Source organism: Odocoileus virginianus, chromosome 24 (assembly GCF_023699985.2).
Source record: "Odocoileus virginianus isolate 20LAN1187 ecotype Illinois chromosome 24, Ovbor_1.2, whole genome shotgun sequence".
NCBI classification, from domain to species: Eukaryota; Metazoa; Chordata; class Mammalia; order Artiodactyla; family Cervidae; genus Odocoileus; species Odocoileus virginianus.
Window position 1 is genome coordinate 46,796,540 of NC_069697.1, and position 23,008 is coordinate 46,819,547.

A 23,008-nucleotide genomic window follows, 5' to 3' on the forward strand; every position below is an offset into this window, starting at 1 on the left:
TGCTAAGGTCACTCTGTTCTTTTCCAAGACTCAAGGGGGATGTTGAAATAGCCAAGTCATTTCAGGTACTAGAGATGAGGAAAGACTTCAGGTTTGCAAAGACATACACTTGGCGTCTGTCCTTTGTAATTTAGGCTAGATTGAGGCCCTTCAGACCTGAGTGCAGCATCAGAACTCCACGATTACATGAGACGAGTCTAGCTCCAGGGGTCTCAGAGGAGGCAAGCCAAAAGTATCAAGTGAGGGCCTGAAATAAAGTGTGTCTGCTCAGTCCTAAACCAATACATTCAGAGCAGCTTCTGTGGAGCCTAGACTGGCCTTATCTCCCTCACAGACTAGGAGCTCAGAGCAGGGAATTCTGCTGTTTATCTTTATACTTGGAGCATCCGGCGCAGAGCAGCCCCTTAGTCAATGTCTGTGGGATGGATGTGCGGAGAAAGGAAGGCAGCAAGCTTCCTGATGTTCTGCTGGCTACCGCTGTGTCTATTATGTGTCATTGTTCCAGCCACATCTCAGGCATTACATTTTCGGTTAACTTCTTCCTTGGCAACTGTTAATTTCTCGGGCTCACTCACAGTTGTGTTTGGCGCCCCATGTGTCTATACGGCAAGTCTCCAAAGGAGGCTACCCCTGGCCACAAAGTATGTTGCATAGCCATGTGCCTTACGGAGCAAACTTAAAAACCACGGGGCTGGGCAAGAAAAGGGAAGGGAAATCAGAAGCCAGTCTGCTAAGGGGAATAATATGCTCCTAACTTCTTAAGCAGGGTATTCCTGTTCTTTTCAGGTAAGAGTCTACGACCTCTCCAAATACGAGCATGGAGCAGATGATGTGCTGATCTTGGCCACTGATGGACTCTGGGATGTTTTATCAAATGAGGAAGTGGCAGAAGCAATCACTCAGTTTCTCCCTAACTGTGATCCAGATGACCCTCACAGGTTGGTGCGTTTCCATGATTGGAGGGTTGTTAGTCGAGTGGCGTTTCATGATTTGAATAAAATAGATAACAATCGTGCAATTTTCATCATTTATGATTCACCATTTATGAGCTGATATAGGTGGTTTAGTAACTAAATCGCAAAAGGGACTACATTTCTCCTTTTTTGTTGTTTGGGAGTAATCATTTTATTTTTAAATTTTTATTGGCATATAGTTGATTTACACTGTCTTGTTAGTTTCAGGTGTAGAGCAGAGTGAATCAGTTATACGTATAACACATATAGCCATATATATAACACATATAGCCACGATTCTTTTAGCGTCGATCCCATATAGGCCATTACGGAGTATTGAATAGAGTTCCCTGTGCTCTATGGCAGGTTCTTATTAGCTGTTCATTTCATATATAGTGTGTATATATGTCAGTCCCAACCTCCCAGTTTATGCCTCTCCCACCCCTACCCCTGGTAAACACGTTTGTTTCTACGTCCATCACTCTATTTTCGTTTCATAAATAAGTTCATTTGTACCTCCCCCACCCCCAACCTCAGACTCCGCATATAAGCAATATCATATGATATTTGTCTTTCTCTGTCTGACTGATTTTAACTCAGTATGCTGATCTCTGGGTCCATCCACATTGCTGCAGATGGCATTATTTTGCTATTTTTCTGTGGCTAATAGTCACATGTATAGTCTGTACGTACCACATCCTCTTTGTCCATCCCTCTGCTGATGGACATTGGGGCTGCTTCCATGCCTTAGCTATTGTGAATAGTGCTGCAGTGGACACTGGGCTGCATGTGCCTACTGGAATTACGGTATTCTCTGGGTAAGTGTCCAGTAACGGGATTGCTGGACCAGATGGTAATTCTATTTTTAGTCTTTTAAGGAGCCTCCATGCTGTTCTCCATAGTGGCTGTATCATTTTATATTCCCACCAACAGTGCAGGAGAGCCCCCTTTTCTCCACCCCCTCTCTGGCATTTATTGTTTGTAGGTTTTTTAATGATGGCCATTCTGATGGGTATAAAGTGATACCTCAATGTGGTTTTGATTTACATTTCTCTAATAATCAGTGATGTTGAGCATCTTTTCCTGTGATTTTTGGCTACATTTCTTTCTCTCCTTTTTTTGGCTATGCTGCTCGGCTCATGGGATCTCAGTTCCCTGACCCAGCCACAGCAGTGAAAGCCCGGAATCATAACTGCTAGGTGATCAGGGAACTCCCTGCTGTCACAGTCAAATAAAAATCCTCCTTAAGTTAAACCTAGATAAAAGTAGTAAAGAATACTCTTTGTGAGATATTTTAGCAGTATCTCTTCCTCACAGTCTTCCTTCATATTCTGAAAATGGGAATAACCCAATTTGTGATCTGATCCCCCTAGAAAGAATGATAGCAGATGTTCCCAGTATTGATTTCCATCTTTTGGAGAACAGTTTCTTTCAGGAAACATTGGGAAAGGAGAGAAACCTTAAAGTAAGGATTCTGAATAACATTATGGCAGTGTTAATATTTTAAACAACCCTAGGTGACTCAGAAATAAAAAGAAATCCCCTCTAGAGAAAGACATCTTTCACTTAGAACACAAGGAAATAAGTCACCGTGAGTAAAAACCAGCAGAAACAACAGACAGCATAGTTGGAGCTGTAAATACTTCATTATTTGGTTTATCAGCCAAAATATATAAATAAATACTTTAACATGTTTCATAAATGTTTTTAAAAGCATTGAAAACATGAATAAGGACAAGAGACTACAAAATAACTGCACAGATTTTTTAAATAAGAAAATGGAACTTCTAGAGATGAATAATATAAAAATAGGAACTAAAAACTCAATGGATTAAACAGACTGGAGACGGTTGAAGAGCACATTGATGAGCTGAAAAACTGATCTAAACAATCCAGAGTATGGCTCAGAGAGACAAAGAGGGGGGAAGTATGAAATTAGACTAAAAAAAAAAAAAGAAATTAGACTAGGAGGCTGACCTAAAGGTGCTGTAAACACAAATGCCAAAGGAAATACTACAGAAAATGGAAAGGAAAAAACCAAGTTCCAATCCAGAAATGTTGAATGATATTAAACCTAAGATGCAGAAAGCCAAACAGATCTCAAGCCGAAGAAATAAAGAGAAAATTTTAAGTAGATATTTCATAGTGAAACCGAAGAACTGAAAAAAGACACGAAAGGTAGTCAGGAAGAAAGATGAAATAGATACATAGGAATAGCATTTACACTGATAGCGTACCTTTCAAAAACAACACAGAAGTCAAGACATTGGAGTTGTATCTTCAGCTGGCTAAGAAAAGAAGATCCAGTTTTTTGGAATTTGTATATATAGTAAAAATATCAAAAAAGAGGATGAAGTAAAAGCCTTTTGAGACGAAAAAAAACACTGAGAAATTTTACGGCCACCCAGCCTCTGAACAAATTCTAAAGAATCTCCTCAGATAAGAAAAGGAAATGACCCCAGATGGAAGATGGAGACCTAAAATAGATTATTAAGCTATTAAGTAAAGAGGTGGGTATACTTAAACATACATTAACTATATAAATCAGCAATATGAGTGTCTGATCTGTGGTTAAGAAAATAATATACTGAATAAAAACTGCATAATGAATTGGCCAGTGCTTATAATAATCAGCTAAAGTATGTTATGGTTCTACTTGAAAAGAGATTATAAGTGTTTAACTTTAGACTTTAAATTTGTTTAGTAGTAAGAAAATGATTAGAAGAACAGAAAGTATAATTTTCAAACTAGTCAAGGGAAAGAAAGCCCACATTCAATTAAAAACCAAACTTCTAAACAACTTACGAATCACTGTTACACCTTTTGTTTTTTGGGATTTCCTGGAAGTGTGAATTTTGCAGTTACTTGTTCATATGTAAATATTTTACTTTCAGAAATAAAGTTTTAAATTGCTCTTGTTTTATATAGTATTGAAAGAAAATTAACTTCTTTATTAAAAAGTTTATCTGTTGAAAAACTTACAAATCAAAAAATTATAATAAAAATTAGAAATTACTGGGGTTTGGATAATAAGAATACTACATATTAAGACTTCAAAGGCTGAATTTTGAGCTTTTGTCCCCCTAATTTAAGGAGCTACGCACAGGTGAAAAATTCTAGACATCCTTGACCTGCCAGAAATGACTATACTCCTTCCGTATCATAAAATCACTTTCCCAACCTTCCCAATCTCCCAGTTTCCCAGATCACAAGAGCTCTGCCCATAAGCTCCAGACTCCTGATCTCAGAAAAAGAGGTCCCTAACCATAGAGAAGGGTAGTATTTCTCAGAGGAAGACCTAGAGGGCCGATTTGTACTACTGAGCTAGTTCTGCCCAAGTACTTACACAAACATGTACAAAAGAGTTCTGGTAACTTCAGGGTTCTAAGGAACCACAAGAATGGTGCCGTCCACTTGTGGACTGTGTGTCCTTTTCCTGGGTACAGGCAACTAGTAAACAACTGTCCTAATTAAAAAATTTAGTTTTGTGATCCTTATTTCAGCAACAGCATCTAGATTAAGAATGAAAAAGCAGAATAAACCCGTGAGAAGTAATGGAAGGAGAAACTAAAGATAACAGAAGAACAAATATACAATAAAAAAAAACTATAAAGCCAAAATTTGTTTCTTTAAAACAACTAAACATTAGGGAAATGCAAATCAAACCACAGTGACATATTACTTCACATCCATTAGGCTGGCTATTTTAAAACAAACAAAGAGAAAATAACAAGCATTAGTGAGAATGTGGAGAAATGGGAACTTTCTGTGCGTTGCTGGTGAGATGGTAAAACGGTACAGCTTCTGTGGACAACAGTATGGAGATGCCTCAAAAAATTAAACATATAGTTATATCCACCAATTCCACCTCTGGGTATATACCCCTGAAAAACAATAGCAGGGAGTCAAGCAGATACTTGTACACTCTTGTTCATAGCAGCATTATTCGCAGTAACAAAAACGTGGAAGCCACTCAAGTGTCCATTGACAAATGAATGAGATAAACAAATAGTGGTTATATAATACAATGGACTATTCATCAGTCTTAAAAAGGAGTGAAATTGTCACATGTGTTACAGAATGGGTGGACATTATGCTCAGTGAAATAAGCCAGTCACAGGCAGACAAATACTGTATGACTCCACCTATATAAGGTACCTAGAGACAGATACGTGTCAAATGTCTCAAATACATAGAGACAGAAAGTAAGATGGCTGTTGCTGGTTGCCAGGGGTTAAGGGGTTGGGGATGGGGAGTTGGTATTCAACAGTCATAGCGTTTCGTTTGAGAACAGGAGAAAGTTCTGGAGATAAATGGTGGTGGTGTAAAATGTGAATGTATTTAATGCCACAGAACTATACACTTAAAGTGGTAAAAATGTTAATTTTTATGTTATGTATATTTTACCACAAAACAATTTCTCAAAAAAAAAAAAAAAAAAGGCAAAACCACACACCCCCCCCCCCAAACTCTAACAGGGACTTCCCTTGTGGTTCAGCAGTGAAGACTGTGCTTCCAGTTCAGGGGGCGTGGGTTTGATCCCATGAGGGAACTGAGATCCCACATGCTGCATGGTGTGGCAAAAGAAAGAAAACAACTAACAAAGTAGATAAATTTCCCATAAAGCTAATAAAAAATGAGGGGGGGCTGGCAAATAAATACTAATAGAAAACAGTGATAATTCAGATGTGTGCGTGTGTGCTCGGTCGTTTAGCCGTGTCCGACTCTTTTGCAACGCCATGGACTGTAGCCCACCAGGCTCCTCTGTCCACAGGATTTCCCAGGCAAGAATACTAGAGTGGGTTGCCATTTCCTTCTCTAGGGGATCTTTCCAACCCAGGGATGGAACCTGAGTCTCCTGCATCGGCAGGTGGATTCTTAACCACTGAGCCCCCTGGGAAGCCCTAACTCAGATGAAGTAGCAATATAAGAGGAAATGGCTCCCCACTCCAGTCCTCTTGCCTGGAAAATCCCATGGATGGAGGAGCCTGGTGGGCTACAGTCCATGGGGTCGCAAAGAGTCAGACACAACTGAGTGACTGACACATAGTCAATGAACCTAACATATTCTTTAACAGGATCACTGCAAAAATATTATTTTTCCCTCATTTGATCTTTCAGTTCAGTTCAGTCGCTCAGTCGTGTCCGACTCTTTGCAACCCCATGAATTGCAGTACGCCAGGCCTCCCTGTCCATCACCAACTCCCGGAGTTTACTCAAACCCATGTCCATCGAGTCGGTGATGCCATCCAGCCATCTCATCCTCTGTCGTCCCCTTCTCCTCCTGCCCCCAATCCCTCCCAGCATCAGGGCCTTTTCCAATGAGTCAACTCTTCGCATGAGGTGACCAAAGTATTGGAGTTTCAGCTTCAGCATCAGTCCTTCCAATGAACACCCAGGACTGATCTCCTTTAGGATGGACTGAATGGATCTCCTTGAAGTCCAAGGGACTCTCAAGAGTCTTCTCCAACACCACAGTTCAAAAGCATCAATTGTTCGGCACTCAGCTTTCTTCACAGTCCAACTCTCACATCCATACACAGCCACTGGAAAAAACCATAGCCTTGATCAGACGGACCTTTGTTGGAAATGTAATGTCTCTGCTTTTTAATATGCTATCTAATTCCGTTTCCTTCCAAGGAGTAAGTGTCTTTTAATTTCATGGCTGCAATCACTATCTGCAGTGATTATGGAGCCCAAAAAAATGAAGTCTGACACTGTTTCCACTGTCTCCCCATCTATTTCCCATGAGGTGATGGGACCAGATGCCATGATCTTAGTTTTCTGAATGTTGAGCTTTAAGCCAACTTTTTCACTTTCCTCCTTCACTTTCATCAAAAGGCTTTTTAGTTCCTCTTCACTCTCTGCCATAAGGGTGGTGTCATCTGCATATCTGAGGTTATTGATATTTCTCCCGGCAATCTTGATTCTAGCTTGTGCTTCATCCAAACCAGTGTTTCTCATGATGTACTCTGCATATGTTAAATAAGCAGGGTGACAATATACAGCCTTGACATGTTCCTTTTCCTATTTGGAACCAGTCTGTTGTTCCATGTCCAGTTCTAACTGTTGCTTCCTGACCTGCATACAGGTTTCTCAAGAGACAGTGAACAAAATTGTAACCAAAATTATAACCAAAATTCATAGAACTTCACAACCTGATTCTAAGATATCTATGGCAGAACAAAATGCCAAGAATGTTTGTGACATTTCTGTATGTATGGGTCTTACCTTTCTAGATATCAATACAAAGTCAGAATAAATGAGGTGGTGCAAAAATCTAAAATTGGATCCTTCCCTCAGACCATACATTAAAATCAAGTCCAGGCAAATTAAGACTTAACTGAAAGGAAAAATAAGTCAACTTTTAGGAAACAGAATAGGAGACTATCTTTATGGTCTTTAGGGTGTGCAGTGTGAACGTACTTAATGCCACAGAACTATACACTTTAAAGTGGTAAAAATGTTAATTTTTATGTTATGTATATTTTATCACAAAACATAACTTCTCAAAAAAAGAAAAAAAAAATCCCAAAACTTTTAACAGGGGCTTCCCTTGTGGTTCCGCAGTTAAGACTGCGCTTCCAGTGCAGGGGATGTGGGTTTGATCCCGTCAGGGAACTGAGATGCCACATGCCGCATGGTGTGGCAAAAGAAAAAAGAAGAAAACTAACAAAGTAGACAAATTTCCCATAAAACTGATAAAAAATGAGGGGGGCCGGCAAATAAATAATCTTACTAATAGAAAACAGTAATAATTCAGATGTTTGCGTGTATGCTCATAGTTGTAGTAGAGAAGGATTTCTTAAGCAAGACACAGAGAGCGCAAACAAGGTAAGATGGGTATCCTTGACTACATTAATATTACCAACTTTTGTTCTTCAAAAGGCACCATGAAAGGAATAAAGTGACAAGGCAGGAACTGGGAGAAGAACCTTGCAACCTGTATAACCAAAGAGAGATTCATACCCATAAAATATAATGAACTCTCACAGATCAATAAGGACAACACAAATAACCCAATAAAAATGAGCAAGAACTAGTCATCACACAGAAGAAAATTAATGGCCAATAACTATATGAAAAACACTTCAACAGAGGAGTAGAAATAATTAAAAAACATAGAGAACAAATGCAGATGGATTTGTGAATTTGTACGTACACTCTGAAGACAGCTGGGCATATCTTTATTCTATAAACCAGAAGCTCCACTCCTAAGTCTGTACCCTGGAGCAGTGGTTCTGAAAGTGTAGTCTTTGGGCCACATGGCATCAGCCTCATCTGAGAACTTGTTAGAAATACAAAATTTCAGGCTCAAACCCAGATCTATCATATAACTCCAGTGGTAGGACCCAGGTATCTGTGTTTCAACAAACAACCCAGGTTTTTTGTTTTTTGTTTTTTTCTGGTGCTGGTATAATTCAGTTCATACAAAAAGCTATCCATACAGTTGTTTCTATGAGAAAAATGGGAGGCAGCCTGCATGGCCAACCAGAGGATAGATGAACAAAGAACAGAATAATTCACAGCCCCCAGATGTGAGTGAACCAAAGCTGTGATCTTTTAACAGGGAAGAATCTCAAAAACACAATGTTGAATTTACTAACCCCGTCATACAAGAATTCACATATTATGATTCTGTTTGCGTAAAGTAGAAAATAAGTCACTTAGGGATGCAGATATTAAAATTAGAGAGAGCATTAACACAAAATTCAGTTGATGGTTACCTTGGGGAGAGAAGTGGCAGAGGGAGATAGGTGCTTGAGGAGGGGTCCACAGAGGGCTTCTGAGGGGTTTACTGATCACGTCTGTTTCTCCAGCTACACGGCAGGTGCATGACTGCTCCTGGTATTTGTAAACTCTTCATTTGCTGTATACGTTTGTCTGCATGCCAGCTGTGAGAGGCAGACATACTCCAGTGGTTGATAGTATGAATCTAGTCATTTAACCTTGGGTCAAATCCTGGTTCTGCCCCTTCTAGACTTTGTGACCTTGGGGAAGTTTCTTACCCTCTCCTTGTCTCAGATTCTTCATCTGTAAAATGGAAGTTCCAGTCGTCCTAACCTAAAGCTTGCACATCTTCTAAGTCGCTTCAGTCATGTCCAACTCTTTGCGACCCCATGGACTGTAGCCCGCCAGGCACCTCTGTCCGTGGGATTCTCCAGACAAGAATACTGGAGTGGGCTGCCATTTCCTCCTCCGGGGGACCTTCCTAACCCAGGGATCGAATCCAAGTCTCTTACATCTCCTGCATTGGCAAGCGGGTTCTTTACCACTAGCGCCAGCTGGGAGGCCCTGACCTAATGCTTGTATTAATATATAAAGCGAATTGCCTGGTATATAATAAGCACTATTTGTTGTTGTTATTCTATATTTGTTGCTATTTTTATGTGTTTCATATATTTCACAACAACAACAACAAACTCCTTCAGGAAAAAAATGAAAGCTAGACATTCTCTCTCTTTCTAAGAGTTGTTTGGTATAATTTTTCCCAGGTGGAAAGGAACTGATAGTACCGGAAGTAAGATTATTTTATTTGAATTTGAATACCTTTTTTTTCCTGTTGAGCTTTTAATCTGTACCCTACTTGTTAGCAACATTCTCCTGTTGATTTTTCCCTACTGCAATTATTTTTGTGAAGCTTTGCAAAGCCATCTGATAGGCATGAGTCAAAAGGCACGCAGTATTTTTTAAGACCTCTCCAAGCTGGCTTGGTTTTGCGTACCAGCTCCTATCTCCATGGCAACAGATCTGCCCTCCAGGGAGTGGTACCTTGAGCAGTGCTGCCCCTGGGCAGATGCAGGCCAGGTCAGAGCCGGTTCCCGGCTTCACGAGCTCTGTTCCCTCCAGAGCAGGGCTTTCACAGACCCCCGTGGAACAAAAGGGCAGCAAAGAAAAAGCCCGTGAATTTGCCTTTCAGGGAAAATGGCAAACCAACACCTAAGAAAGGATTCTGTATCGGAGGAATGGGTGAAAGAAAAAGTGATAAAATGGATACAGTTTTATTGCTAAGAGATGGAAGATCTGGCTGGAGGTCAGAAAAATTCTGGTTGGATTTTGAACTCTTAAAACCGCGAGACCTTATGGGGGAGGGTATCTTCTTTGCCAAATAATTCCCATTCAGATTCATTCGACTGGAAAATATTGAAGACCTATTTTGTAAGCCATGGCCTGCTAGACACTGGGGAAGAATTTGTGAAGCAAACAGACCTCTTGGAGTTTAAAGTCTAGAGGTTACAAAAGCATAAGAAGTTACAATATGGATGATTAGAGGGGCAGGGCAAGGGATAGCAAGAAAGCTTCCCCCAGGAGGGATGTCTGAACTCAGATGTGAGGGGTAACAGAGAATGCGCCAGGCAGCGCAGGCTGGGGTGACGTGGAGAGAGGGCAGGGTGATTCTCAGTGAACCCAGCAGTCGGCGGGGTAACGTCTGTGTGAGAGGTGGTGGTACAGGCCATGTCAGACCGCAAGCACTCACAAGATAAATGAATGTGAAGGTTACGGGAAGGAAGACAGCCTGTGATGACGCTTGTTCATTCTCATCCATGATCAGAAAACATTCTGGTCAATCTGATGGCGAAAATGCGACGTGCGGGTTGCTGCCCTACCCCGCCGTGCTCCTGAGTAATGTAAGCCCTATGGGGGAATCGTACAGTCTTATCTCAGACTCACGACTTGGGCATTATGTAAAATGATGGTGGTCTTTCTCGTGTGGGATGTACTTGCATGTGACTGTGCTTTGGAAGGAGGGCGCCGTGTTCCCGTGGAGGCTTAGGGTGTCTCATTGGGAGGCCCGTGGAGAGCTTGGTCCCAAAAGCCACAGTGGTGGGTTTCCTGATGGTGCCCTCCTGACTGGGACCTGTTCCATCTTTTCATGCAGAAGAGATGTAGGACTGGAAGTCGTCCTGGTAAGTTTTAGCCTAAGGAAGCTCACCAGGCCGGCCAATGGTTTGATAGAAAACGAGGCAGGGAGATGCAGCCCCAGGGTGGGCCGCCTGAGCGAGGAAGGGCAGCGAGGCAACAGAACAGTGTTCCTTCATTTGACATTTTGAATGGGCCTGTTTCATCCTGAGTTTGGCTGTGTTTGCCCAGTTTGTCTAGAAATTCAGCAGGTCAGAAGGAGGCAGGGCGTTAGCGCTGTGACAGGAAGGGCTTTCAGGTTTTGCCATTTGATGATATAGCTTTTGTCTGTGTTATGTGTAGGTTTTTTCTTTCTCTTCTGTTTGAGACAGCCATTCTTGACAAACTGCCAGCATTGTTTTCCTCTGATGACATCCTTTACAATAAAAAATTCTAAATAGCATCTCTCCTTCTACGGTGCATTGTAAGGGAAAAGGTAATTAAGAGAAAGATATGTTTGCAAAGTTCTAACCCTGGCACTGTCTTCTCTGGCAGAGTTAGGGTAGAAATGAGCTGTATGACCTTCCTGACCCCAGTGTATCTTATTAAGCCCTTTGGCTGTTTTGAACTATCTTGACAAAGGAATCAGAAAATTAAAAGGAGGCTTTGTGAACGAGCCAGAAATAGGAGTGCCGTGGCTGTTTTTCTTTTTACTGGGTTGTGCCCTGAAGTGAAGCAGAGCTGGCGTTTCTGTGCATCATTTGTGGAGTCATGGAATGAACGGTTGATAAGAAATATACCCAGTCCACAGCCTCAGGTGGGGTGGTTGGAATTCATGGAGGCTGTGCTACGCAACCTGTCACTGTCCATACTAATTCTGCTAAGATTCTCATATGAGGCCTAAACATCCTGCAAACTTTGGAAAGGGTGCTCTGAGAAAGGCCCAGAAGGGATTTCTGAAGCAAAATATCCCTCTGTAAGGCTGGGGGTATAATGGTGGGTCTCCTGGAAAGAATATTCAAAATGGAGGCAAGTATGTAATCAGGCAAAGAAGATGCTTAATAATCTGCTAGAAAGGAATACAAATTGTCAAAATTGCTAAAGGAGAAAGGTGTGGACAAACTGAGTGGACTGAGGGCCAAAGAACAGTTAACCACACATGAAAACATGGCATGGATTCACATTCCAAATGCCCAGGTAAGACCTGGCAAGGGGTTTTTTTGTTTTTTTGCCCAGGGTCGCAAAGTGTCGGACACGACTGAGGGACTTCACTTTTCATTTCCCAAAATCTCGTTGTGGAAACCTCATCATGACTGGATCTAATGACTCTCAGCCCCCTGCCATGACATTCAAGGGGCTTATCAAGGGGTACTGAATCTGTAAATACCAACATACTGTAAATGCCGTACAGCATCTCCCTGAGAGAAGACGCCTTCTTGATGGTCACACCTTCATCTCCACGCTCTCCTCAGCTCAGTAAACTGTGTGCCTTGATAAGGAAGTGATTAATCCGTGGAAAGTTAAAAACACCCACCAACACTGACAGCAGGATATTAGTGCAGGTACCACATGCCTTGGTCATGTGAAAGCTGCTTTGGCAAAAGACAAAGGTCCGTCTGATGAAATCTTTCTGTGAGTTGCCTGAGCTTTTCCCAGTGCCATTTCGTTTTGAAGAACTATGCCTCAGGACTTGCCTAGTGTTAGAGTGGATAAGAATCTGCCTGCCAGTGCAGGGGACGTGGGTTCGATCCCTGGTGCAGGAAGATCCCACATGCCACGGAGCGACTAAGCCTGTGATGCCACAACTCCGCCACAAAGAAGCCACCGTGATGAGCAGCCCGCACACCGCAACTGGAGAGTGGCCCCGCGCGCTGCAATGGGGAAAGCTGTGTGCAGCCGTGACGACCCAGCGCAGCCAGAAATAAACAATGTCTTCAAAAACAGAAAAACTATGCCTCAAATGTGAAAAGGAAGGGTTCCCCTTCATCCGCTCCATCCCCGGCCCCACCCTCATAGCAGTTACAGGTTTTAAGAACAAATTGGTGAGTGTTCGATCACGTGCTGAAGACTAGAGAAAATCTGCATTTTTGCTTCATTCTCAGTGTCAAGCATATTCAGATCTGGAAACGTGGATGTCAGCCCACCGCTCTGCCCTTGACAGCCTCTGAACCGCCCACTGCCGGGCCCGTCTCTCCTTCCTCGGTGCTGTTGATGTGGGCATTGATGCAGACCTGCGTGGACACTTGGTTGGAACATCAGGTCATTTTAAAGGGCTTGCCAGAGACAATGGAGAAGAAAATGTTCTGCTCTGCCCCCTCCTACTGATACGTTGCTATGTGGAGTTTGAACTAAAATAAACACGCACCACCTTGAGAAAACCAGGAAGCCGGTGCCAGGGGCAGAGAAGTGGGCGAGGCCTGGCGGGGTGGTGAGCGCTCCCCCGTCCACGGCCTTGGACCTGCTGCTGTTCCCGCATCTTAGGGTACTCTGCCTGAATGCAGCCCCCGTGCAGCGGGCAGGGGACAGAAGCTGGTGTGAGCACCTTCGGGGGTCCAGAGCCAGGCAGGGGCACCTATGGCTTGGCTCCCAGCAGTAAGCCTGAGATGGGCCTCCTCCCAGGGCCAGTTGCCCGGTTCTGAGCACAACCAAGAGCCCCTCCAGGTCACCCCCCACCTACCCGGTCACCATAGATCCCTGCCAACTAATGTTCCCAAGCTTGGGAGGGCTTTTCCACCTCTTCAATCTCAGGAGCCTTCTCCTCCTATTCCTATCCCACCCGGTTACTGGGGCCACAGTAGATGGGAGACTTCCTTTTATATGCAAATATTCGGAACCCATTAATTCCCCGGTTCCTGCCACCTACCCTCCCTCTTGTAAGACCCTGTCTGTACCATCCAAATAGCAAAGAGAAGTTCCTCCCAAGAACTGTTGGCTTTAAGGCAGGGTTACAGCCCGAGGCCTGACATGGACTTCCTTTTGACACTGCGCTGCCGATTCAGATGTGGTCTTGTGGGAACAGACTCTGCAAAAGGTGCAGAACTCTTGGTGGGGAGAGGCATTTTGTGTCTCATGAGGGAAATGGTTTAGGAACGATCTTGTTTATCTCCGCAGGACCTTTGAGGCCTGCGCTAGCATTATTCCAGATGCACAAGTCAAAAAGAGGGGCTCTGAGAAGCTAAGGAGTTTCTTCGGAGCCCCAGCTCCGCCCACAGGGTGCTGCACCCAGGCTGGGACCCCAGGCAGCCCGGCCTCCCGCAGGGACCCCTTCATGCGCCCCACCCCCGAGGTGAGAGAGCCAAGTGCCTGGGGATGGCAGGGTGGACGGAGGATTTACCGTCAGCTTCCCCTTCACGGCCCGCCGCCCCCTTTAGCGTCAGCGGTCGTGAGCAGAGCCTCTGGCCTGCAGCTGTCTTCAGCTCCTCTTCCTTCCTGGCTTTCTTCCCTCCCCAGCACGCCCGCCCCCCCAACGCCCCGGCAGCCATCTCTTTCAGCAGCACCCGGCGGATGATACGGAAAGCGAAGGCCAGAGAAGAGAAACGCTCTCCAGGTACACACCTTGTCTCCTGGGGAGGCGCTTCGTCCGGAGGGCCGAGCGCTCCAGCTCCTCCCGCCCCGCTGGCCTTCGAGTGCGACCCGAGGTCCTGGCCCTGGCCCGCACCCAGCTCACAGGCTCGGGGGCCCCCTCCCGCGGCGGCGGTGTGCCGACCCCTCACCCCTTCTGCGGTCTTCAGCTGTACCGTGCCCTCCTCTGCAGCTCTCCTGTATAGCGCTGACGCTTGTGGTTTGACTTCAGGTTTTCAACTGTGGCTCCCTTCACCCCTCATCTGTGATGAGTAGGCGCGCAGACTCAGCAGCAGACTCAGGAGAGCCCTCCTGTCTTCCTGCCCTGTGACGCCTTCTCCCCCTGTTACCAAACCGGCAGCCCGTGGCAGGTAGAGACTGGAGGGACATGAAATCGGGGAGAGGAGAAGCGTCCCTTCCCTGCGGAGAAAATGCTTCTTCTCCCCCGAGCACCAGCCTTGAGATAAAGCAACCTTACAAATGAGCTCCTGCCTGGGGCAAGATGGTGCGTGAAGGATGCTGGTGACCTCTGAAGTATCCCCTGGCCGGGCTGATATTGCCGCTGGGGCACAAAACCTTTTCCTAACAGCTCGGTGCCTGGGGGTGTGTTGAGTTGATCAGCTTAAGGGGAAAGATCCCCGCAGCTGGCTTCATTTCTTCCTAAACACCATTTGTGACTTTCAGTGCTGCGTCTCCTGCGCATGAAGGAACCCCACTCTCGAGGGCAGCTGCAGTGACCAGTTATTGCCAATGACATCTGATCAGCGTGCCCTTCGATTGCCCTCGCAGACGGCTCTTTTACAGGGGGGATGCTGCATTCACTAGGCAGGCCTGGCAAAGAGAAGTCGGGTGGAGGACGCTGGGCTCCTGGCCACAGTGTTGGAATAAATAGTCCGAGGTGTTCTCCCTAAGCTTCCCGCCCAAATGGAAAAACAGCCTTCCTGCGGCACATGGATGGCGGCAAGAACCTGATGAAACTGAGGTTCTGTGGGGAGGTGCTGGGCAGGCCTTCTACATGGAGAAAGAGTGAGATTAAGTCTCAACACCTCTCCTGGGGCCTGGGGATCCTAAGCCAAGAAACTCACCTAAAATGTGTTCTAGAACTGGAGGAACCCATAGTGTGCCCCAGTAAAGGCATGTTTTAAAATCACTGGAGATCACCTAGGGCATGCAGTAGACAGCCCTACTGAAGAGAAGCTTCTATCTTACCTTTAAACGTCGCATGAGAAAGGATAACAGAGCCTTCCCTCTATCCCACCCTCCACCCCCAGAGAAACCCTAATAGAGCAGGTGGAGAGAAACATTAAACGTTTACAAACAGAACCATAAGGTAAAGAAGAGGTGGATTTGGAAAAGAACCAAATGGAAATTTGTAATGGTGAAAAACAGGTATTTGAAATAAAGGAACTCAGTGAGTAGACTGAATAGTAAGCTGCTAAAGTACGAATTAATGAAATTTTTTTTTCATTTATTTTTATTAGTTGGAGACTAATTACTTGACAATATTGTAGTGGTTTTTGCCATACATTGACATGAATCAGCCATGGATTTACATGTGTTCCCCATCCCGATCCCCCCTCCCTGAATTAGTGAATTTAAAGATATTACCGGGCTTCCTGGTGGTTCAGTGGGTGATGCAAATTTCTGTATGTGTGAATGAATGATGGCAAAAATAAATTTAAAATAGCAGTTCTTATAATTAGTAGGCTTAATTTGATCTTAGTAAAGGTGAGGTTTTAATTAGCGATCTACCAATAGTGAAGTACAACTAAAATAATACAAAATTTAGAAGTCCTACAGTGCCTTGTGGATTTTCTCATTGACGAGTATCAGGGTAAGAAGGTAGCACAGGGAATGAGTATGATTTCTTGCCTAAGAGACTGGGGACAGCATTACAACTGAGGATGGCAGATGGGGATGTGCCACCTTGGCAGTGAACCTGAGTTGACATTTATTGACTCCTCCTGAAGAGTCTCTTCTGGGATCTACCAAGGGCTGTGCCACGTGTCATGGAAGCCCAGACATAGCAGGAGAACTTGGGAGTATGTGGTGGTGTGGGAGCCCCCTGCCAACCTACCCTCACCCCAACCCCAGAAAAAAAGAATTCAAGAAGAAAAGGCATGAGGTGTGAAGGACAAAGAAGATGGTCACACGTGTAGTATCTGTGCTGAAAAAAGGTCAAGGGGAATGAGTCTGGAGGAGAATTTTCGGAGGCCAGGCTGGGAGGGTACTGGACATACTGGTGAGAGATGAAGCAAGGAAAGGGGAAGAAATTGAGGACGCAAAAATGGATCTCTCTACCAAGACTTCACCTAAGGGAAGACAATGAATGATGAAGAGAAATGCAGGCTCAAAGGAAGCTTTCTTAGCATGGGCAGTAAGCAGCTTGAAGAATAAAACTTTAACTTTCTAGAGTCTTTAATAAATAAAGTCTCTAATAAAACTTTAATTTTCTAGAACCCTTTACCCCGGGTTCCTGGGTAACCATCTTTTCTAGGTGACCTAATGCTGCTTTTTAAAATACCAAAAGCTAATTTTGACCCTGTTTCCAATACCCCAAATCTCCAGCAATAGCAACATCAGGATAGTCTCTTGCCTTTAACTATAGATGGTACTCTTATGTGGCTTAAATGAAACAAAGTAGGCACTGTTTTGATTTTAGCTTTTTATTCAAGTATAGAAGACTTACAACATTGCATTAGTTTTAGTTTTAGGTTTGCAGCAAAGTGATTCAGTTATACATATATCTACTTTCTTAGATTCCTTTATATATACATATATGTCTTAAATACATATGTATTTTTTCAGACTCTATTCCATTATAGGTTGTTCTAAGATATTAATATATATAGTTCCTTGTTTATCTATTTTATACAAAGTAGTGCATATCTGTTAATCTGATACTTCTGATTTACCCCCTCACCCCTTTTCCCTTTAGTAAGTTTGTTTTCTACGTCTGTGAGTCTGTTTTATAGATAGATTCACTTATAATTTTAGATTCTACATGTAAGTCATTTAATATTTTTCTTTCTCTGACTTCACTTAGAATGCTGTTCCCTATGTTCATCCATGTTGCCACAAAGGCAATATTTTACTCTTTGCTGTGGTAGTCTATTGTATATATCAATATATATACATCATCTTTATCCATTCATCTGTTGATGGGCACTTGGGTTATTTCCATGCCTGGGCTATTGTAAGGAGTGCTGCTATGATCATTGGGATGCATGTGTTTTTTCAAACTAGAGTTTTCCTCTCTGCTATATGCCCAGGAGTGGGATTGCTGGATCATATGGTAGCCCTCTTATTTTTTTGAGGAACTGTTCTCCATAGTGGCTACCCCAGTTTGCTTTCCCACAAGCACAACGTAGGAGGATTCCCCTTTTTCCACACCCTCTCCAGCATTTATTATTTGTAGACTTTTTGATGGTGGCCAACTTTCTAAACTTGAAAGGCTAAGGTCTAGACCCTGGGCCATCACCAGGATAATAAACATCACCTGATATTGCTGGTAGCCTTTCCCTGTGAGGTTGTATTCAGACATACAATTTAATATAAAACCAAGAATAACCTGGGGTGAGCATCTGAGAGCGCCTCTGAACACAGTGTATGAGTGGCAGTATGTGGATAGGGGGACATTTATTAGGCTCTTTAGCCAAAGGCCTCGTTGGAGTCCTTTCTGTTTACTTTCTGATCTCAGCAGGAAGAGGACCCCCAGAGAGGGCCTACTGGTGGCATCTGCCCTCAGGCATAACTTAAGAGTCTTCTACCTCAAAATTAATCATTCTAACAATATGAGTAGAAGAGGGCATATCTCCCACTCACCTACCACCCATTCTCTAGGAGGAAAGTCATTTATTTTGTATTAATATTTTTTTAAAAATAGCCTCTCTCTGCCACGTGTAGTATGTGCCACACTTCTCTCCACTACCTGGGCTGAGTAAATGAGTCTCAAAGGTTCTGTAGCCTGGAATCTTAACTATCCTGAGATCATCTGCTACAAGCTTTGTTCTTAAGTAACGTAATGATGGGACTAGATGCTGGTCTTTTCTAATGTGAGTCAGGTTAACGTATAAGGGCTTTTAACAGAACAAATACAGGAGGCTTCTGGTGTTCCGAATTCTATAACTCACTGTTCTGAAGGCCAGGCTGAGCGACATTTCAGCAGGGAAAGGCAATAGTAACATGAGGGTGGCCTGCTACTCAAGGTCCGCAGGCTGGCTTCCAAGAGGCCTTCCTTACAAAGGGACGTTTATCATCTTGGTGATGTACCCGAGTCTGGCTTTTAGTTTCTCAAGTTTAGAAACTGGTTTAATCAACATACAAAAAACAGATTCATTATCAGGGCTGTGCTCACCTCAACCAAGCTTTCATGACTGATCTGCAAACTTCCGAAATGCCAGGTATGTTTAAATGGAGAAACAGGACTGATGTTCTTCAAGTACACATGTCAAGCTTCTTCTTCTTCTGTCACCATGCCTACACAGGGAGGCAGATCGCAGTTAGAAGGTTATACAGTGAACATGAAATCAGAATAAAGGTAAACTCTGTGCTCTGTGGCAGAGGCTCTTTGGGCACATCCTCACTAACTGTGGCCCTACCAGTGAACTAAATTTCTTTGCAGTCTGTTGGCTAAGACTCTCTACCTCAGTTGGTATTTGGACAGACACCTGCCAATGTTTTTTTCCTCTTTGTTTTAGGCCTTAAGGCTAATCCAGGCTACATACACCCAAATCACCTCCCACATCAGTCTTTCTCTAGATTTTAATACTTTTCATCCATTTATCGTAGGCATTATTCTTGTTTTAGTTTATGGTTAAATCTCAGTGAGCAATCTTATTTTCAAATTCTTGGGGATCCCGCGCTGAACTTAATGGTGAACTGCAGACTGGCATACTGATGAAGGTGGATGAGACAGATGGCCCACACCAAGGTTTCTCTATCAGGTACCAATAAAACCTGCCCACTTTTGCTAGGGTCCTTCTTACTTGTGCTAGTGTTATTTTTCTTTAAATCAACTTGCTTTTTAAAAACAAATTAAAAAGGAGATTGGCCCTACCAGAAATGGAAAATGACCATCCTTTGGCCTAAAAGCAATGTGGCTCTAAAAATAAACACACTGGAAACAAAACCTGTTTTTCCCATGTGCTTCTGTAGCTGGAGACGGCCATAGAGAGCTCTGAGCCTGAGCAGATCAGTGTTAAAGGTACACCAGCTCTAAACCGGGACGGACATCAAAATCCTCACGAGAACCGGGCGGCAGAACAGTGTGGGTTATTTATTGTGTGTCCCCCCACCACCTCGTCAGCAATCTCACAGTAGGCGCCCCGCGTTTGTGGAGAAGATGGCCTGGGCTCTTTGCTGCTGTCTAGTCACTAAGCCATGCCCCGCTCTTTTGTGACCCCACGAACTGCAGCTCACCAGGCCACAGGATCTCCCAGGCAAGAATACTGGAGTGGGTTGCCATTTCCTTATCCAAAGGATCTTCCTGGCCTGGGGATCAAGCCCACCTCTTCTGCATTGCAGGCAGATTCTTTACCACTGTGCGTGTGTAAGTCACTTCAGTCATGTCTGATTCTTTGTGATCCTATGGACTGTAGTCCAGTAGGCTCCCCTGTCCATGGGATTCTGTAGGCAAGCATACTGGGATGGGCTGCCACGCCTTCCTCCAGGGGATCTTCCCGACCCAGGGAAACTTGTCTGCACCGTCTGTAGTAATGGCTCCTTCCCAGCCTCTCCCGAATGCCAGCTCTGCCTGATGTCACACTGACCGTGTCATCATGCTTCTCCCTGCACAGGTACACGCTGGCAGCCCAGGACCTGGTGATGCGAGCCCGCGGTGTCCTGAAGGATAGAGGATGGCGGATATCCAACGACCGGCTGGGCTCAGGAGACGACATTTCTGTATACGTCATTCCTTTAATACATGGAAACAAACTGTCGTGAAAACAGCCCAGGGTTTTGGAAGGACAGGAGGGATGAACGCTGGGACGCCTCTGGGCAGGGCTGGGCTGGGCAGTGCCCCAGCACAGTTCCAAGTGATGCCACCCTTCCCAGCCCAGGTGGGGAGCTTGCTGCTGAAAGGCCTCTGGCTGAGCCCTGGGTTTCAGTTTCCTCTTTAGAAACAGGTCTGGATACACGAAAGAGCAAAACATAAAGGCTGCTACTGAGTGTTGCGTTTCTCTTGGTTCCTTTCGTAGGCCTCCTAGGTGGCCATGGCCCATCTCGGGGGCACCTACGTCATATTTATTTTATCTGCAGTAGCTGGGGCAGCCACTTTCGGGTGGTCACTGGCAGAAGACTCTTCAGCCCGCCCAGCTGCCAACCTCTCTACGGGTTAACAGTGCTGCGCTGGAGTGCTGGGGACCACGCCTCAGAAGATAGACGTGCCCATCTTCTCTAAGCCTGAGATATCTTTCAGGGAACACTATCTGTGTGTCTTTGTCTCTCTCTTCTTTTTCAGTAATGGTGGGGTGCGGCAGGGATGTTTTTCTGATATTCCTTGAATCTTAATTGTTTCCCTTCCATAGCACAGACCTGGGACTTTCCAGGCCCCTGCCGCGGAATCTGTGTGTCCAAGTCTGGCTCGGACCGTCCCCACATCCTGTAGCCCACGCCGCCCAGGCAGCCATCTGGAGCTGTGCCCTGGCTCACACAGTTCAATCTCTGTTATGTAACAGTTTGTTCCTGAGTTGGTTTTTCTCACCAAATCAATGTGCTTTCATGAAAATATGAGTGTTTCTTTGGACCAGTGGTTCCTCTCTCGTCTTCACAGGTCCCCCTGGTATGGTTTCCAGTTTCTCTCTGAGAGCCTGGGTGTTCGTTTCTGGGTTGGTTGGCCCTCCCCCCACCCGCTGTGCCATAAGGATACACACGAAGCAGTGTTGAATCGAGTGGTGTAGACGTTCCTTGTATCGATCAGCTCACCACACCTCGAGCATCACTCCTCCACCTAGTGGGGGCTGGCCCCAAGCCCACGCCAAATAATGTGTTAAGGATCAAGAGCAGCAGTCTTATTAGCGTCACCATCACCATCAGATTTGGGCAAGACCCACTCAGAACGGCCATGTAATAAAAGTGCATTTGAATCAGGTTGACTGGTCCTTGTCAGGCTATGTGCCCTGTTCCTTCTCCATGGAAGCATCCCAGCCCCCCAGGTACCGAGACCTCTCCCGCCACCTCTAGGCGTTCCTCACAAGAGCAGCATTGGATGGATCAGATCCACCTGCTGCTTCTCTGCCGGGAGGACTCACAAAGCAGTTCTAGGAATCACTTCTCTCTCTTATGGCTTCTCGGTATGGCAAGACCTTGTAGAGCAGGGTCCAGTCACCAAGTCTTCTTCCTGCAGACCATAGACCTCCTGTGGTAGCATCACCATCTTGGCTACTTTTTGTGATAAAAACATGCTTCCCCCCCACCCCCACCACCCCCACCATTAAAGAAAAAAAGTCATTTCTTTTCTTGCTGTGATTTCCCCCAGAAGGCTGGAGAGTCAGTTCCACTTCCTGTGTGTTCCAATCCCTTCCCCAAGATAGAAGATAAAGTTTCCCCAAAGGGAAAGATAACTTTCCTCTGGGATAATCACCTGCATTTACATTCCTAGAATGTAAATATTCTCTGAGGAATGGCCTGGAGCCTTCCTACTTAGAAATTTGTTCATCCCGCAGCCAGGAAACAATGCCTGGTCTTGTGGGTGAAGTGTGGGAATTTACCCACCTAGTGTTTGCCAAAACCTTGCCTGGGAAGAACTGGACCAACTGCACCTTTGTCAGGAGTCATCTTCATCTCATGGCTTCCATCCCCCTTCCAGGGACAGCTCTATGGGGAGAGGTCTGTGGTACCCAATGTGCTGCTCTCGGGAAATGTGCAGGCAGCCCGCAGCAGAGTGGGCCACTTTCTGTTGCTGCGCTGACTCTCAAAACCATGTACAAATTCAGAAACTTGAGAAAGTTTTCCATGGAGGACTCTGAGCCACCTTCTTTGGGAAGCTGTCACCTCTTCCCGATGTTCCCATTGCCCTTCGTTTATTTCCTGGGCTGCTATTTTATTCAAGGCACTAGAGTCAGAGTTTGGATGTGCATTGTCATACAGATGTCATGACAATGTTCCACTCCACTCTCCATTTCGTGTCCTGCCAAGGCATGTCTGGGCAAAAATCTCTGGAACCTCCTTGTTCAATTTATCCTAATTTTAGAGTCGTGAGCATTTAGTCCCATCAGATTTGGTTAGAAAGGTATCTAGGAATTCTCTTTATAAGCTCCCCTTGGGTGGAAGGATTTTGGTAGCAAGCTGACGGCATATGTCTGTTTGGGGATGGGAGGGAAACCACAAGAGATCAACCAGATGTGGGGAACACATGACTGTTAATGCCTGTTGCAGGTCTGCCCAGCACGGGTGCTCTGTGAGTTGAGCTTCCTCCATTTCAGCCTTATTTTTTTTCACCCAGGCTCTGGATCATCCCATCCCTGAATACTAACTGTGTCTACACATCAGTTGGCCCTTGGAGCATTCCTGGAAAGGTCAAAAGGCAACACCAAATTCCGCAGAACATATTTATACATGGTTCTCTTATCTTGCCTATCTTGTGTATCAATCCTGTTTGCTTGCCCTGGTGGCCTCAGAGGAAGTCTTGCTTAATGAAAAGCCTTTGATTT

General features: G+C 44.7%; 1 protein-coding gene across 2 annotated transcripts in view; it reads left to right on the forward strand.

The window, feature by feature from the left end:
* PPM1H (protein phosphatase, Mg2+/Mn2+ dependent 1H) overlaps window positions 1–20,525 on the forward strand; it is a 288,609-nt gene extending 268,084 nt beyond the window's left edge. Inside the window, exons 9-10 of one of the 2 annotated variants that reach the window (XM_070454666.1) lie at window positions 787–938; window positions 20,153–20,525. In XM_070454666.1, the coding sequence (XP_070310767.1) occupies window positions 787–938; window positions 20,153–20,300 (300 nt within the window). In that variant the 3' untranslated portion in view covers window positions 20,301–20,525. The remainder of the gene's footprint in view (window positions 1–786; window positions 939–20,152) is intronic. The other variant, XM_070454668.1, reaches the window with a different exon arrangement.
* Window positions 20,526–23,008: the final 2,483 nt, after the last annotated feature.